Source organism: Gopherus flavomarginatus, chromosome 10 (genome assembly GCF_025201925.1).
Source record: "Gopherus flavomarginatus isolate rGopFla2 chromosome 10, rGopFla2.mat.asm, whole genome shotgun sequence".
Classification (NCBI taxonomy): domain Eukaryota; kingdom Metazoa; phylum Chordata; order Testudines; family Testudinidae; genus Gopherus; species Gopherus flavomarginatus.
In genome coordinates this window covers 21,997,020-22,012,179 of record NC_066626.1, presented here as the reverse complement: position 1 = coordinate 22,012,179, position 15,160 = coordinate 21,997,020, and the positions used below count along the sequence as shown (strand labels likewise).

General features: G+C 39.0%; 1 protein-coding gene across 1 annotated transcript in view; it reads left to right on the top strand.

Annotated features, from left to right (window-relative positions):
* FAM117B (family with sequence similarity 117 member B) overlaps positions 1 to 15,160 on the top strand; it is a 72,670-nt gene that overhangs the window by 20,945 nt on the left and 36,565 nt on the right. The window contains exon 4 of the mRNA XM_050969619.1: positions 9,654 to 9,805. Within this exon, the coding sequence (XP_050825576.1) occupies positions 9,785 to 9,805 (21 nt within the window). The 5' untranslated portion in view covers positions 9,654 to 9,784. The remainder of the gene's footprint in view (positions 1 to 9,653; positions 9,806 to 15,160) is intronic.

The following is a 15,160-nucleotide window of genomic DNA, read 5'->3' as shown; positions in this document are numbered from 1 at the left end:
AGTATCAGTCTATTCTTAAGAGTAGGTGTCTGAGTGATTATTAAAACTGTATTTCAATGTCAACTCCATTCCATCCCATCTAACTAACAATTGAATAAAATTCAACATTATGGTATATTTGGGGGCAATAGAAGTCTAGGGAAATATTCACACTAACTGTTTTTAGGATCTGATATGCATCTCTAATAAAATTTAGACAACTGCTTAGCTTGGATTTAAATAACTAACAAAATAATTCTTTCAATTATCATTTAGTGTATTATAGTGTTTGGAGGTGGGGTGGGTGTATCAGCGGTGGTTTCCAGTGCTTTCTTGTGAAGCAGTTAGTTATTTTGCTATTAAGTTAACTGACCAAACTTGGATTGCTGATTTTTAGCTCTCTTTGGCTTTCTCCTCTTATAGAGGACCTTACTGAAGAGGAAGAAAAGCTTTGAAAGATATTTTGATCTTTATTTAGATATGAATGTGAGAGCCATTTTTCTGATTAAAAATATGACATTTCTTATATCACTTCAGAGGCAAGTGTAACCTCTCTAATTGAGTTGTACATGAATATGTATTCTAGTCCACTGTTGACCAAAGATGATGCTTTTTTTACCTTGTGCTATAATAATGTTAAATGTAACTAGCCAGTTTGATAGTAGGGAGAGCCAGGTTGAATGAACAACTATTACATGTTTTCTTTGAGAATCCCTAATGCAGAGGTTCTGAACCAGGGGTCTGGGGCCCACTTGGGGCGCGGGGGAACAGATTTCAGGGGGTCCACCAAGCAGGGCCAGCAATAGACTTGCTGGGGTTCAGGGCAGAAAGCTGATGCCCTACTACATTGAGCTGAAGGCAGGGGCCCTGAGCCCTGCCACTTGGGGCTGAAGCCAAAGCCTGAGTAATGTAGCTTCTCTGTGGCATGGGGCCCCAGGCAATTTCCCTGCTTGCTATCTTGTAACACCACCCCTGGCTTTTATATGCAGAAAACCAGTTATTGGGACACAGGTGGGCCATGGAGTTTTTATAGTATGTTGGACGGGGGGAAGCGAGGAGGGGCTCAGAAAGAAAAAGTTTGAGAACCCCTGACTTAATGTAGGCTGGAATGCAGAAAGTGATTTAGATTGGCCCTCTCAGCAGTGATGATCCTGTGTGGGATGGTAATGTGAGGAGTGTTGGGGCCAGATATGCCAGCAATTTAATTTTGATTGTATTTTTTTGGTCCACCCTGGCCCTAACATGGAGCACAGTGACACCATGGAGACTTGTGCTGTTGGTTAAGCCTTGCTGGACACAAATCTTGTCTAAATGGTGGTTGGCATAAATGTATGCTGTTGGCAGCAATTTTGTGTGTGATCCTCAGGAGTCTGACAAGGCTGCTAGTCTGACCACGTGTTAACATGCCAATTCCCTGTAGTGTGTGATGTGGAAAGTACTGGAAAGAACCTTTTTGATGATTCAGCTTCTCTTCTACAGAATACAGAACCAGCAAAACGCTAGTGTGGTGCATAGTAATACTTAGTGAATTTGTTTGATACAGAAAAATCCTCTTTAAACCCTTACATCCATGGGTTTGTTTGTTTTTTTTAGTTTTAGTTTTTAGGGTTTTTTTTCAGTTTTTTATTTTAAGGCAATTTGTCTTTGGGACATATTCAGGACAGATCTTCTCTAGGTTTTATTGAATGTCATTAAGAATAAACCACTGATGGAGCTGGAGGTTCCTGAACTGATCTGTGCACCATAGTTAGAAGGCTAATCACATGAAGCTAGTTTTCATTTTCGGTTGCTAAATTATAGCATTTTTAGCTGGGTGGTTTTTTTATTTTTATTTTTATTTTTATTATTTTAGTGCACACACTCCTGATATTTTCCATGCAAGCAATTGTTGCTGTAGTAACAATGGAATGTTAGCTGATTGTCTCATGGACTGCCTCTCCTCCCAACTGTAATGTTCCTACTAAAATGCGGTCTATGCTACAGAAAACTTCGAGGACCCCCCAGCTGTCATAGCTGATAGGATATTTCTGATTTTAAACAATTGATCATACATTTTCTTGTTTACTCAACAAAATGAAGAGCTTCAGAATAGCATAGGATATATTTTGTAGCAATTTACTTAAGTCAACCTGACAGTAGTTTAGTTTTGGCACATGACTGCATGTTGCTGGAAGTTATATGGATTTTTTTTTTCAAGTATTGGAAGACTTTTTTTCAATAATCAGCTTGTAAACAATTCATAGTATATTTCTTCCCCATCAGTAAAAGTCTGCCATACCAATTTTCTAATTCTCATCATTTAAAAATATATATTTGACAAGTTTTAAAACTCTAAAATTCATAAGAATAAAAAGCAAAACTATTTTGTTATTCCAAAGATTCTTTTCTATTGCTGTTCTCAAATAAGGAGAGTGTTTACCTAACATGGCCAAGTTATCTGTAAAATTTCTGCGGTTTTTTGTTTTTGTTTTTTCCTTTCATTTATTAAATGTAACACTCTAACATGGTACACTTAATGTATTTTTGTTTGTGGCCAAGTTCAAGTTGCCACACTTAACAAAAGTTGTTGGAATTTCTTGAGAATTAAGTGCTTATTCTTGCAACATTAATTTTGCATTAACAAGTTTTTTTTGCATTTAATACTAAGTATTTAAGTATTTAATACTAAGTTGTGTATATGAAAGAACAGAACTTTATAAAAGTATAATTCTCTACTGAGTAAGAATTCATTTGAAAACATTACAGGTTACTGAGTGAGGTTGTGGAAGCCCTGACATTGGGGGTTTTTAAGAACAGGTTAGACAAAAATCTATCATGGATAGTCTAGGTACACTTAATCTTGCTTCAGCTTGGAGGGATGGGACTAGATGACCTCTTGAGGTCCCTTCCAGCCATAGATTTCTATGATTCTGTTGTTGTTTACTTAGGAAGTCTTATACAAAGACTGGAAAACTTGGTCCCTTGCACTAAAGAGATTATATTTTGAAAACTAGAGATCAGACAAGAACACATTGAGAGACCAGATGATAGTTCAGAGTTAACTTTTTATATAATTTTAAGTGGCGCTGGCCTGTTTTAAAAGGGATTAATGTTTGTAGGCTCCACAAGTGGATTTTGGAGAGGAATTTGAAGTAAGAGGATGTGTGCCTGTCACTGTAGGATGGGATGTTTTATTCTTGGTAGTACATAAAAGTACAGTGCACCAAGAAAAATCGTATTTGACTACATAGTTTTGTGAGAATTTTTAAATTGTAGTTGTGGAACTGAAACAGCCAGCTGTGAAATTCAGAAATGATGATGATCAGTTTTTCCCTGTAAGTGTTTTAAAAAAAAAAAATTGAGGTACTACTGTTATTAATACACACTTTTTCATCAGACCTCTTCCTAGAAATAGTTTTAGTATATAAAGTGTGTATTAATAACAAATGTAATGAAGCTAATGTTTATTTCAATGCTATATTTTAAGATAAATTTCAAAGTAGTCTTTTCAAAAGTCTTGCAAGTATAGCTGTGCTTGTAAGGCTTCTCTTGCCTTTCGCAGTTAGAAGAATTTCAGATTTAAATGTCGGTGTCCAAGTTTACACTGGTATTTGTTTGTACATTTGTTAGTGTTGACTTTAATTAGTCACTGTCCTGACTAAATGCCAAGTAACAATATATAAAGTTTTTAGAGACCCTGTCAGCTACAACACTGTTAGATGCTTGAAATTAAGTCTCTTTTCACTAATGTTCCTCCTCACTCATTCTTAACAAACTGACTTGCTACTATGTTGCCTTTAAGCGTATGTCTAAACAGCAGTTAGGAGGGGCAGTTGCAAGGTTTGTAGGCATATCTGAACTAGCTTTGATTTGATCTAGTTTGCTAGAAAAAGGAGTGTAGCCATGGCAGCACAAGTGGTAGTGTGGGTTAGCCATCCAAGAACAATCCTGCCTGTATGTATGTATGTATTTGGGTGGCTAGCATATACTACTGCCCAAGCTGTTGCAGCTATGCTGTTTAATTTTAGCAATGTAGCTCAATTAAAATTAGCTCAGGTAGGCCTACATGTGCTGTGTCAATTGCAATGAATACAACACCCTAAAAATGTAGATTTTAGGGTTGTCCTCTGCCTAGCAACTTAGGCCAATATTTGTCAATAGCTTTACAGTTGCACATAATATGGCTACCTTTTTCATATAATCGCTTCTATCTTGCTACTGGCAGGAGCAATATAGGCCTCTGCCTCCATCTTTTCTCTTCTCCTGTTGCTCCTCTTCTTGTCCTCTGTGTTCTAACCATTCACCTTGCCCCTTTGCATTCCCTTACAGATAGGCTTAATGTGGGAATTACTGAACAAAATTTTATAGCCTTTGTTACACAGTCAATTCAGTGATGTTGGTTGACCTTTCCACTTTAACCTTGTGTTTTCTTATATGCTGCAGCCTAACTTGGAGCAACCTCTTTCTTTGTGTCTTGCAGGCATCCTCACTTTCCTTCATATCCCTCCTCAAAATTCCCTATTTTTGCCTTGCTTTCTATCAACTTCAGTTCATGTGCTGCCTATTTTTTCATTTCCACAGTCACAAATTGCTACTTAAAAATACAGAATTTGTATGAATCACTCACTGTACAACTTGTTATTTTTGATTTAACCCATATTCCTCCTTTCCTGTGTTACTTTCATGTTCTACGTTAGTCTAATTTAAATCTTTTGGCTCTTTGGGGTTGGGATTGTCTTTTTTATTTTTGGGTCTCTAGAATGCTTTTGGAAGCTGTGTCTACACAAATATTTTACTTACAATTAGGACTGTCAAGAGATTTAACAAGTTAATTTCAATCACAATTAATCGCACTGGTCAACAATAATAGAACACCATTTATTTTAAATATTTTTGAATGTTTTCTACATTTTCAAATATATTAATTTCAATTGCAACATAGAATACAAAGTGTACAGTGCTCACTTCATTTTTATTACAAATATTTGCACTGTAAAAAAAAACAAGTTGTATTTTTCAGTTCCCCTCATACAAGTACTGTAATGCGATCTCTTTTTTCATTTACAAATGTAAAATTATGTACCAAAAAACCCCCTGCATTCAGAAATAAAACAATGTAAAACTTTAGACCTTACAAGTCCACTCAGTTCTATTTCTTGGTCAGCCAATCACTCAGACAAACAAGGTTGGCTACAATTTGCAGGAGATAATGCTGCCTGCTTCTTGTTTACAATGTTGCCTAAAAGTGAGAACTGGCATTTGAATGGTACTGTTGTAGCCGGCGTCAGAAGATTTTTACATGCCAGATGTGCTAAAGATTCATATGTCCTTTCATGCTTAAACCAGCATTCCATGCTGATGATGGGTTCTACTTGATAACAATCCAAAGCAGTGCAGACTGACGCATGTTCATTTTCATCCTCTGAGTCAGATGCCACCAGCAGAAGTTTGATTTTCTTTTTTGGTGTTTGGGTTCTCTAGTTTCCGCATTAGAGTATTACTCTTTTAAGACTTCTAAAAGCATGCTCCACACTTCGTCCCTCTCAGATTTTGGACAGCACTTCAGATTCTTAAACCTTGGTTCTAGTGCTGTAGCTATACTTGGAAATCTCACATCGGTACCTTCTTTGCATTTTGTCAAATTTGCTGTGAAAGTGTTCTTAAAATGAACATGTGCTGGGTCATCATCTAAGACTGCTATAACATGAAATATATGCAGAATGCAGGTAAAACAAAGCAGGAGACGTGCAATTCTCCCCCCAAGGAGTACAGTCAAAAATTTAATCAACACATTCTTTTAACGAGCATCATCAACATGGAAGCATGTCTTCTGTAATGATGGCTGAAGCATGAAGGGGCGTATGAATGTTTAGCATATCTGGCATGTAAATACCTTGCATGCACTACAAAAGTGCCATGCAAACGCCTGTTCTCACTTTCAGGTGACATTGTAAATAAGTAGGCAGAAGTATCTCCCCTCAATGTAAACAAACTTGTTTGTCTTAGCAATTAACTGAACAAGAAGTAGGACTTAGTGGAATTGTAGGCTCTGAAGTTTTACGTTGTTTTGTTTTTGAGTGAAGTTATGTAACCAAAAAAATCTGCATTTGTAAATTACACTTTCATGATAAAGAGATTGTGCTTCAGTACTTGCATGAGGTGAATTGAAAAATACTATTTCATTTATCATTTTTACACTGCATGTATTTGTAATAAAAAAATAAAATGAGCACTGTGCCCTTCGTATTCTGTGTTGTTATTGAAATCAATATTGATAATATAGAAAAACATCCAAAAATATTTAATAAATTTCAGTTGGTATTCTATTGTTGTTCTAAGTGCAATTAATCGCGATTAATATTTTTGAGTTAATTGCGTGAGTTAACTTCGATTTAATTGACAGCTCTACTTAAATATTAACCAGTTTGAAAATATCTTGGTAAATTTCACGCAAACTGTATATAATGACAGATCATTCTGAATGTAATATAGAAGGGGAAACGGTTGCTTTTCAAAAATTCTTTTAAAAATGTAATTCAACGCTTTGTTTCTCAAATTAGACTAGCAAAATTAATTATTATATACGTCCCTTTCGAGATTTCTCCTGTACCATACCTTGGAGTGATACCAAATTGGGGTAACTGATGAACCCTTTCAATTTATGTAATGTGTCCTTAAGAGAAAAGTAGGAGAGATAAATAAATTGTCATTGTCATCAGAATTCCTTCTTTTTGTTTATAATTTTTTTTTAAAAAAAGGGAATAAACCTTAAGGGGGGAGGGAATGCTTGTGCAAATACTTGAAATCTACTCTCAAATCTGTGCTGCTAAATTTTGGTTTTCTACTTCACTCACAGAATAAAGACACTAAATTAGCAATAAATTGTCCTGCACTCAGGTTATTTCTTTCAAGGTTTCCAACAAGCTTTTCTGATGTAAATCTCCCTGAGTAACTTCTACAGACTATTTGGTGCATTTTGAGCATACTTTTGAACTATAGCTCTTAATATGTATCAAGTCACAAATAAAGATGTTATGGCTAAAGCTACGTTTTAGTCACAGGTATTTTTTAGTAAAAGTCATGGACAGGTCATGGGCCATAAACAAAAATTCATGGGCCTGTGACTTGTCCATGACGTTTACTAAAAATACCTGCCATTACTAAAACTTGGAGGGTTGGGGAAGGGGGCGGTGTGTGGGCTCTGCAGGTGCTAGAGGGGAGCGGCGGGCTGCAACATGTGGCCTGGGAACTGCACTGGTACTGGGTGAGGGAGGTTGGCGGGGCTGGCAGGGGCTCCCCACCTGGCTCCACATCCCCGCAACTCCTAGGTGGTGGAGTGCGTGGGCTCCTCCACTGCTCCCACCTCAAGCGCTGGCTGCTGCAGCTCCCATCAGCTAGGAACTGCAGCCAGTGGGAGCTGTGGGGATGGGGCCTGCAGGCAGCACAGAGACCCCCTCCGCCACGTAGAAGCTGCAGGGCGGCCGTACACCCCCTGCACTCTCCAAATTCCTGCCCTTTACCCTGAGCCCCCTCCCACACACCCAGACTGCTGCTGATGGCCCAGGATCTGCTGCAGAGATCATGGAAAGTCACAGAATCTGTGACCTCCGTGACAGACTCATAGCCTTAGTTATGGCATTTTTTAGTTTTGAAGTGCTGTGTTTTTGAGATATAAAACATACATGTAGGCCACTTAAAGCTTTTAAAGATTATATGGTACTTCCCTCAAGAGTAATAAAACTTTACAGATGGGTAATGTGAGATTAAGTGATTTGGCAAGGCAACACAGCAGGTCCACGGCCAACTGGGATTAGAACCCAATCCTGTTCCCACTGAAATAAAAAAAAAGTTTTGTTATTGAGTTCAATGGGAACAGGCTTTGACATTTGGAGAGGAAAGAACAAAACCACTCAAGCAAGGGCCATGTTGCTTATACCACAGGTATCAAAGGCTGCTGACTCATGTGAGAAAGTCAGTAGACCTCTGATCTTTGTCCATTGCAAGGGAGAAATCAGCCATCAATGAGGCTAGAACAGTTTTTCTGTACCATATCCAACTCATAAGTCCATCTGTAAAGGATCAAGGAAATATGAAGGCTCCAGATTACCTTAAAATCCTCAGTCCTTCGGTTAGAACGCTCCCATCAGTATATGTTCATAGTCCAGAGGCTGGAGCAGGAATCAAAACCACTGTTTAAACACCTTCCATTGATTCCACCCCGTCCCCTCTGGAGGACCCTTGACCAATTTAACAGCAGAATACATATGCTAACAAACTTAAACAAAGCCTTTGTTTAAGTTTGTTAGCGTATGTATTGTGCTGTTAAACCCATATAAAGAATGAATGGCCTCCCTAGTCGCATTCTTCTCTTTTAAGGAGCAGAGTGCAGCTCCACCCTGCCTCCAGAGGTGGAGGAGAGGCTAGCCTCCTGAAGTTTTTCCGGTACCCTGTACCCACTAAAAATCTCTTGCCGGTACTGCTTATTGGAGCGTACCAGTCTACTTGCATTCCTGAGTATGCCTCTCCCACCATCCACCTGGTGGCTTGTTAATCTCCCACAAGCAGGAATGCACAGAGGCCATCCAAGAAGAAAATGGTTATTTATCAGTAACTACTGTTCTTTGGGAACTGCCTCTGTGTAGTCACACTATCCCCACACCTACCCCCTACTTAGGATTTCTGTGTAAAATCAGGTTTCTTTGGTTTCTTTCCTTAAAGAGAAGGAACTGAGGTGTTTGGGAGGGTACACCCCTTTGTATAGAGTAGGGTGAGGACTTCACTTATGCATCAGAATGCTCATGTACACACACATCCTTCCCTCCTGTACTGCTTTTCAGTGCTGTTTCACAACTTGACTCTGAATTCCAGAAGTCTGAATGCACAGTGGTGCCTCTCTAAGAACAAGCTATTGGTAACCTGTCTTTCTGAGATGACTCCATTTATTTTCAGTATGGAGGACATTTTAAAACCATATTCTAGGTAGATCCCATTTTGAGTCTAAATTACTTGTTCTTCCAATATTAGGAAAACAAATCTAAATATTTTGCGTACTGAAATGTCTAGTAGCTAAACTATTAACTCTTTATCTTTACGTCTATGAAGTGTCTCATTCTGAACTCTGATCATGTGCATTTCCTTTTCTTTTTTTTCTTGGGCTAGGTTACCGTATGCGTAGTCCAAAGTCATTAGCAGCCTTATGCATAACTGTCCATCAGGATGGCTGTTTTCTGCTTAGTAATATAAGCTCAGTTTTGTTGATCATTGTGGAAATAAACTATGCAGTAGTTGGCATATGGATCAACAGCCTGGGCTTTAAAAATAAATCCAATATTAACGTGGGCATAAATTTTGGTAGTACTTAAAAGTCACAGCAAAAAAACAACAAAAACCGCCCTAATAATATTGGTAATTACTTTGTTCTGTGCTTTTATAGGGAAACTCTGAAAACACATTTCATGAGAGCAATGTAATCATGGGGCAAAGTTTAAAAGAACAATAGCAACAAAAAGCAAATTCTGAGCTTAATTTCCAAGTGGTGTCTCATAGCTCCTATGGTATTACATTTTGTGTTTGTGCACTCTGTACTGAATACATAACAATTCTGTTTCCAGTATGGCTAATTGAAAATTTGCTTTATTGAATTTTACACCCACACTTTGCTTGTGAAATCTTATTATTGTTTTAATTTTTTCTAGTTGACAAATCACGACCACCTTCATCAAGCCCTTCCAGTATAATTCGCCGCACTTCCTCACTGGATACACTTGCTGCTCCTTACCTCGCTGGACAATGGCCTCGTGATAATCACGGACAGGCTGCTCCCTGTATGAGGGACAAAGCCACGCAGGTAAGACAGTTTTGTTAGGTGTGTATCTTTTTTTTTTTCTGTACACATTCACCTTCCAAGCTAATTTCTTTGGAATTTTCCTTCCCTTCCCAAATTCCTGGAAAGAGTTTGTTTTTCTATTTATTCCCAAATTCTTTGCACCCTTGCACGCTCCCCCTCCCAAAAAAGGGGGCGGTGCAGAAGAGACAAGATGTACCTCTGTTGTCACTCATTTAAAGTCAGAAAGGCACTAGTGCATCATGCATCTAAACTTGTTTTTTATTGCTTAAACTTCAAGTGCAGATTAGAGGACCACATTGGTGGTGGCAATACTTAAACTATTACATGGGTATTGCATGACATTTTATTTGTATAGCTCCTTAATTATAGAGGCAGCTGGTATAGTATAGAGGCACAACACTTTCCATTATCAGGCATTCTTATGACTTTTTACCTTTGAGAAGCATTAACTCCTTTATGGTTGGCAGCAGGCCTTTGATGTTCAGCAGAGAAGCCTCTTAGGTTATGGAAGTGCCTTTTCTTTTGTTCTGTGAAATTCTAAGGAGATTTAGCTGAATTGCAAAATATTTAAAATCACCATATTGGAACACTTGCTTGCTTGTGTTGGAGTAAGTGCCTGAGGAATCCTGTGAATCTGGGAATCTGTAGAGAGCATCAGAATCCTTCACTGCTCTGAAAATGATCACTGCTGCTTGTCTGTTAAGGAAGAAGGCAACCATTTTTTATAATGTTTAGAGTATGACATAGAATGAGAATTATTTTTTCTGGCTTTTCCTTCAGAATTTGTAGTGATTTGTACACCAAACCATTTTAAAAATATGTAACAAAATATAAAAGCGTGATCCAGTCTTTTGCTATTAACTTCACATTGTGATGAATTCAAACCAACCTGTAAAAGTTGACTGTCAGCTTCTGTACTGAACACAGCGTTCAGAAATACTTGCATTTAGACGTAGGGAGTTGCTTAATTTTGTAATTGTTAAATGTTTTGGCATATTTCTATGTTCTTTATAGCAAGAAATGGAAAGCAGCATCCTCTGATCAATTACACACACACACACACACACACACACACACACCTCTCTACCTTTAAAAACCTCCTACTCTCACCCAATCTTAGAAGAATATATAGAATTGTCATCCTTCCCTGCTTTCTTCCACCCCTTCTCCTAGCCAAATGATCAAGGCAGGAAAGTAATTTAGAACATTACTAAGTCTAAACATACTATTTTACCTTTTACAGTTTCCAAACTTAACATCCTCTTAAAATTTCTTTACATGTTAGCCCCCTTGAAAATACTACCGTGGAGTGCCAACACTCTCTTGTGGGATTCAGTGGTGGGCATATTCTCACAGCATAGCATATGCTGGGATATCATAATTGAGTAGGTACTGGTGTCTAGGTGTCAAAGTCTTGACAAAAGAGAAGTATGTTTTGGAAGGGAAAAAATTTGGTCGTTTGAGTGGTTTCAGCTTATTTATCCCTTGCAACAGAGATGTAGAGTTTTTCTTTTAATATAGAACATAAGAAACTATTCTCCAGTTGCTCACACATAAAGCAAATTTTTATTTCATCTAGCCAGTTATACTTGCTGTAAGCATGAGGCTATCTTGATTGTACTTTCCTTGAATGCTTTTCCCTTGAGTGCACTTGGTGCAATGAATCTTCAAAAGCATGCTGTGTAAAAGTGTTGGTTTGTCAAGACACAAAATAGATACATTCTGTTCTCTCTGTAATGCTTAATTATTAGTAAAAGCTGGAGACCTTATTGGCTAGTGCATTTAGCAGAACCATGTAAGCAATATCATCTGACTGTTGGTTTTGACGTCTAAGATCCTTTATAGTTTAGTATCTGGCTACTTGAAATTCTCTATCTGTCTGTGTCTGTCTCTGCAGAAATGCTACATCTGTAGTTAGCTGGATTTGGATCACCCTTGGTTCAAAAAAGAGGAAGGTGTTCTTCTTTGAGTGGCTCTGCTCCCTCCAATGGGTATTGCAAAGAAGCTTCTCAAAGCAATATTCATGAGACCACTCCCCCTCTTACCCTTTTCCTCAATGTCACCAAATTTTCTGAGGGCAAGGATGTATAAGAGTGCACAGTGTTCTCTATCATGTCAGCCACTGTGCTATATAAGAACGGCCATACTGGGTCAGACCAAAGGTCTGTCTAGCCCAGTGTCCTGGCTTCTGACAGTGGCCAATGCCAGGCGCCCCAGAGGAAATGAACAGAACATTCCCTGCCTCCCATTCCCAGCTTCTGGCAAACAGAGGTTAGGGACACCACCCCTGCACATCTGGCTAATAACCATTAATGGACCTATGCTCCATGAATTTATCTAGGTGTTTGGGTTTTTTTTAACCCTGTTATAGTCTATGCTAGACTGAAGTGGACCACTCTGTTCTGTTCTGATCCGAGGTTTTTCTCCATTCTTTGCTAATCATTAAGGATGGTTGTAGTTTAGTGCTGAGTATGGACAATTAACTTAAATTAGTAGTTCAGTTCCAGGTTATGATGGAACTGAAGAAAAAGAAGAAACCGGGGTTCAAGAGATGTGCCTCATGCCTACCTGTCTTCCCAGCATTGGATTACCATGTTAGGTGCCTGAAGTGCTCAGGGAGTACTGTTTTTCTTATGGGTGTTCTGTCAGCCGGATTTTCATACCCAGAGCTTGCAAGGAGAGGCAGAACAAGTTGCAAGTGCTTTTTCTTGAGTCTTGCATCCTCTGGATCCAGTGTCTAAGGGCTTGTCTTCACTACAGCTGCTGGTTGATATAAGCTACGCAATTTGAGTTATGTTGGTAGCGTAACTCAAGTCGCTGTAGCTTAGATCTACATACCACAGGGTCCACACTATGCTATGTCGACGGGAGAGGCTTTCCTGCCGACATTGCTTCCTCCTTTCATTGAGGTGGAGTACAGAAATCGATGGGAGAGCATTCTCCCATTGATTGAGCATGTCTTCACTAAATCGATACCATTGCATCGATTGCAGCAGTGCTGATTTAGCTGTGTAGTGAAGACAAGCCCTGAGAGGCCAGTTTTGGCTCCTGTAACTTCCTCCAGCAAGCCAAAGCACCTTAAAGCTTCTAGGAAATCAGAACGCTCATTGGGTAAAGCTCCTGATCCTGCTGCTCAAGCTGTCATGTTTTTAAAGGTACTGTTATTGATAGGGAAGGGCAGACTGCCTGTTACATAACTGAGAGCCATGTTATGGTCTCAAGCTGTGTTGTTTCCAAAGAGGAAGGCACAGAAAAACACAGCCACTGTTAGCAGTGCCAGATCCTGCATGTCTGATTTGTCAGATCATTCTGATTCCAATAGGGCCTCTACAGTTCCAGAACCAAGTCTGGTTCCATTTTCATCTTCGAGAACCAAAGGGGTGGATTTGAATATTTCACTTGACCCTGTGCCATCCAGGTCTTTGGTTCTGGCTTCAAACCCTGCTCTATTCCTGGGTTCCTCTTTGGATGCAAAGAGGACCTTTACTTTAGTGGCTGATGTATGCTGTTTTGCTTCTGAGTATTTCTCAGATCTGAGTGAGAAACAGAGGGTAGAATTACAAAGAAAACCTATTAAAACAATAAAAGCATCTATACCAGGGGTGGCCAATCTGAGCCTGAGAAGGAGCCAAAATTTACCAATGGACATTGCCAAAGAGTCACAGTAATGTGTAATGATTATATAAGTGTGTGTGTGTGTGTGTGTGTATATATGTATATGCGCACGCACATAATCATACAATTCGATAATGTATGTATATTATGCCTTTATAATGTATAGTTAATAATAACAACAACTTGTCTTAACCTTTTACTTAGTGGGACTTCTGGCATTCTTTGCTGTCAGTGAAACAAAGTTTGGTTTGTGTTCAGTTGTGCTCACATGCAGCAGTTCTCTTAGGTGGCTGTCTGTCAAAACGGATCAGTGCTTGGATTTCACATGTTGAGAAAACTGACTCACAGAGATAGATTGAGGCAAACATTGAGATTAATTTTAGGGCTGAACTTCTGATGTTGGGGTATTTATCCTTTGGTACAAATTTCCAGAAAGTAAAGGTCCCCTCTGTCTTCTGAACAGATTTCAATCTGTCAACTTCCAAAAGTTCTGTTATTTCCCTCTGGGATATTGCTTCATCAGTGACTAAACAGGGATTCAGACAATTGGCTTCAGCACCAAAAGGGTCAATCAGAAATCTGATTTGAGGTCTTTTCCACTGCAAACCTGGAATTTTTCCTCAAAACTGTCCGTAGGATCTTTAATCATGCTCACATATCTAGTTGTGCTCCATTTTAGAGATTCTGCTGCATCTTCTTTTGATCTGGCTTGAAGTTGTGACATTGAGGGAAAGTGTGTCAGCTCTCCCTCAAGCATTTGTCTGTGAAACAGCTGCAGTTTGTTCATGAACGTAAATACGCTTTGCACTAGATTAGACAGCAGCTGGAATTTTCTTTGTAAGTCCAGGTTTATCCAAATGCAGCAGCATGTCTACAAGAAATGCCAAAGCTAGAATCCACCCAGGATCTGTAAGCTCAGGGTGTATTCTGTGCTTTTTCTTCATAAACAATTTTACTGGTTCCAGGTGCTCCAAAAAACGGGAAATAACTTTACCTCTCGAGAGTCATCGAACGGCACAGTGAAATGGCAAATTGGCAGGGAAGTCGTCTTCATCCAGATCTTTGATTCAATTTTGAAATTGTCTGTGACTGAGTGCATTTGGGCAAATGAAATTCACAATGTGCAAGACAGGTTTCATGACGTGATCAAATTTGAGATTTTTAGATTCCAGTTGCTCCTGATAAATAATACAGTGAAATGTCCAAAATTCAGGAAAGCTCTTGTCAGACTTACAAAGCCCTACTAATCCATTCACAGATCCCCCCCATGGATGGAGCCCCATTTGTTGCAGTGACAATGAGCTTCTGTAAAAGGAAGTGGTGTTTCACAACTAACAACATCAATACCTCCTTTAGAGCTTATCCACAAGTTCTGTCCTTTTAGTGGCACGATATTGAGGAGTTCTTCCCCTTTACAACACAGTGGTCAGACACAGTCCGGAGAAATACCGATAATTGAGGTTTATTCTGTACATCGCACAACTCATCTAAAGCGATGCTCAAATACTCTCACTGTTGAAGTTGCAAGTACAGTTGTGATTCGATGTCACTGATAAGATCGGAGATTCTGCTTTCTATTGTGTGGTGTGAAAGCTACAGGCCAGAAATTTTCTTCTGTAGATTCTCGTTCTCTGGTGACAGGATTGACATCACATCAGTGAATCATGTTTTTATAAACTCACCTTCAGAGTAGGGCTTTTTTGCACGGACTGTATGCCAGACCACATAATAGGACACTGC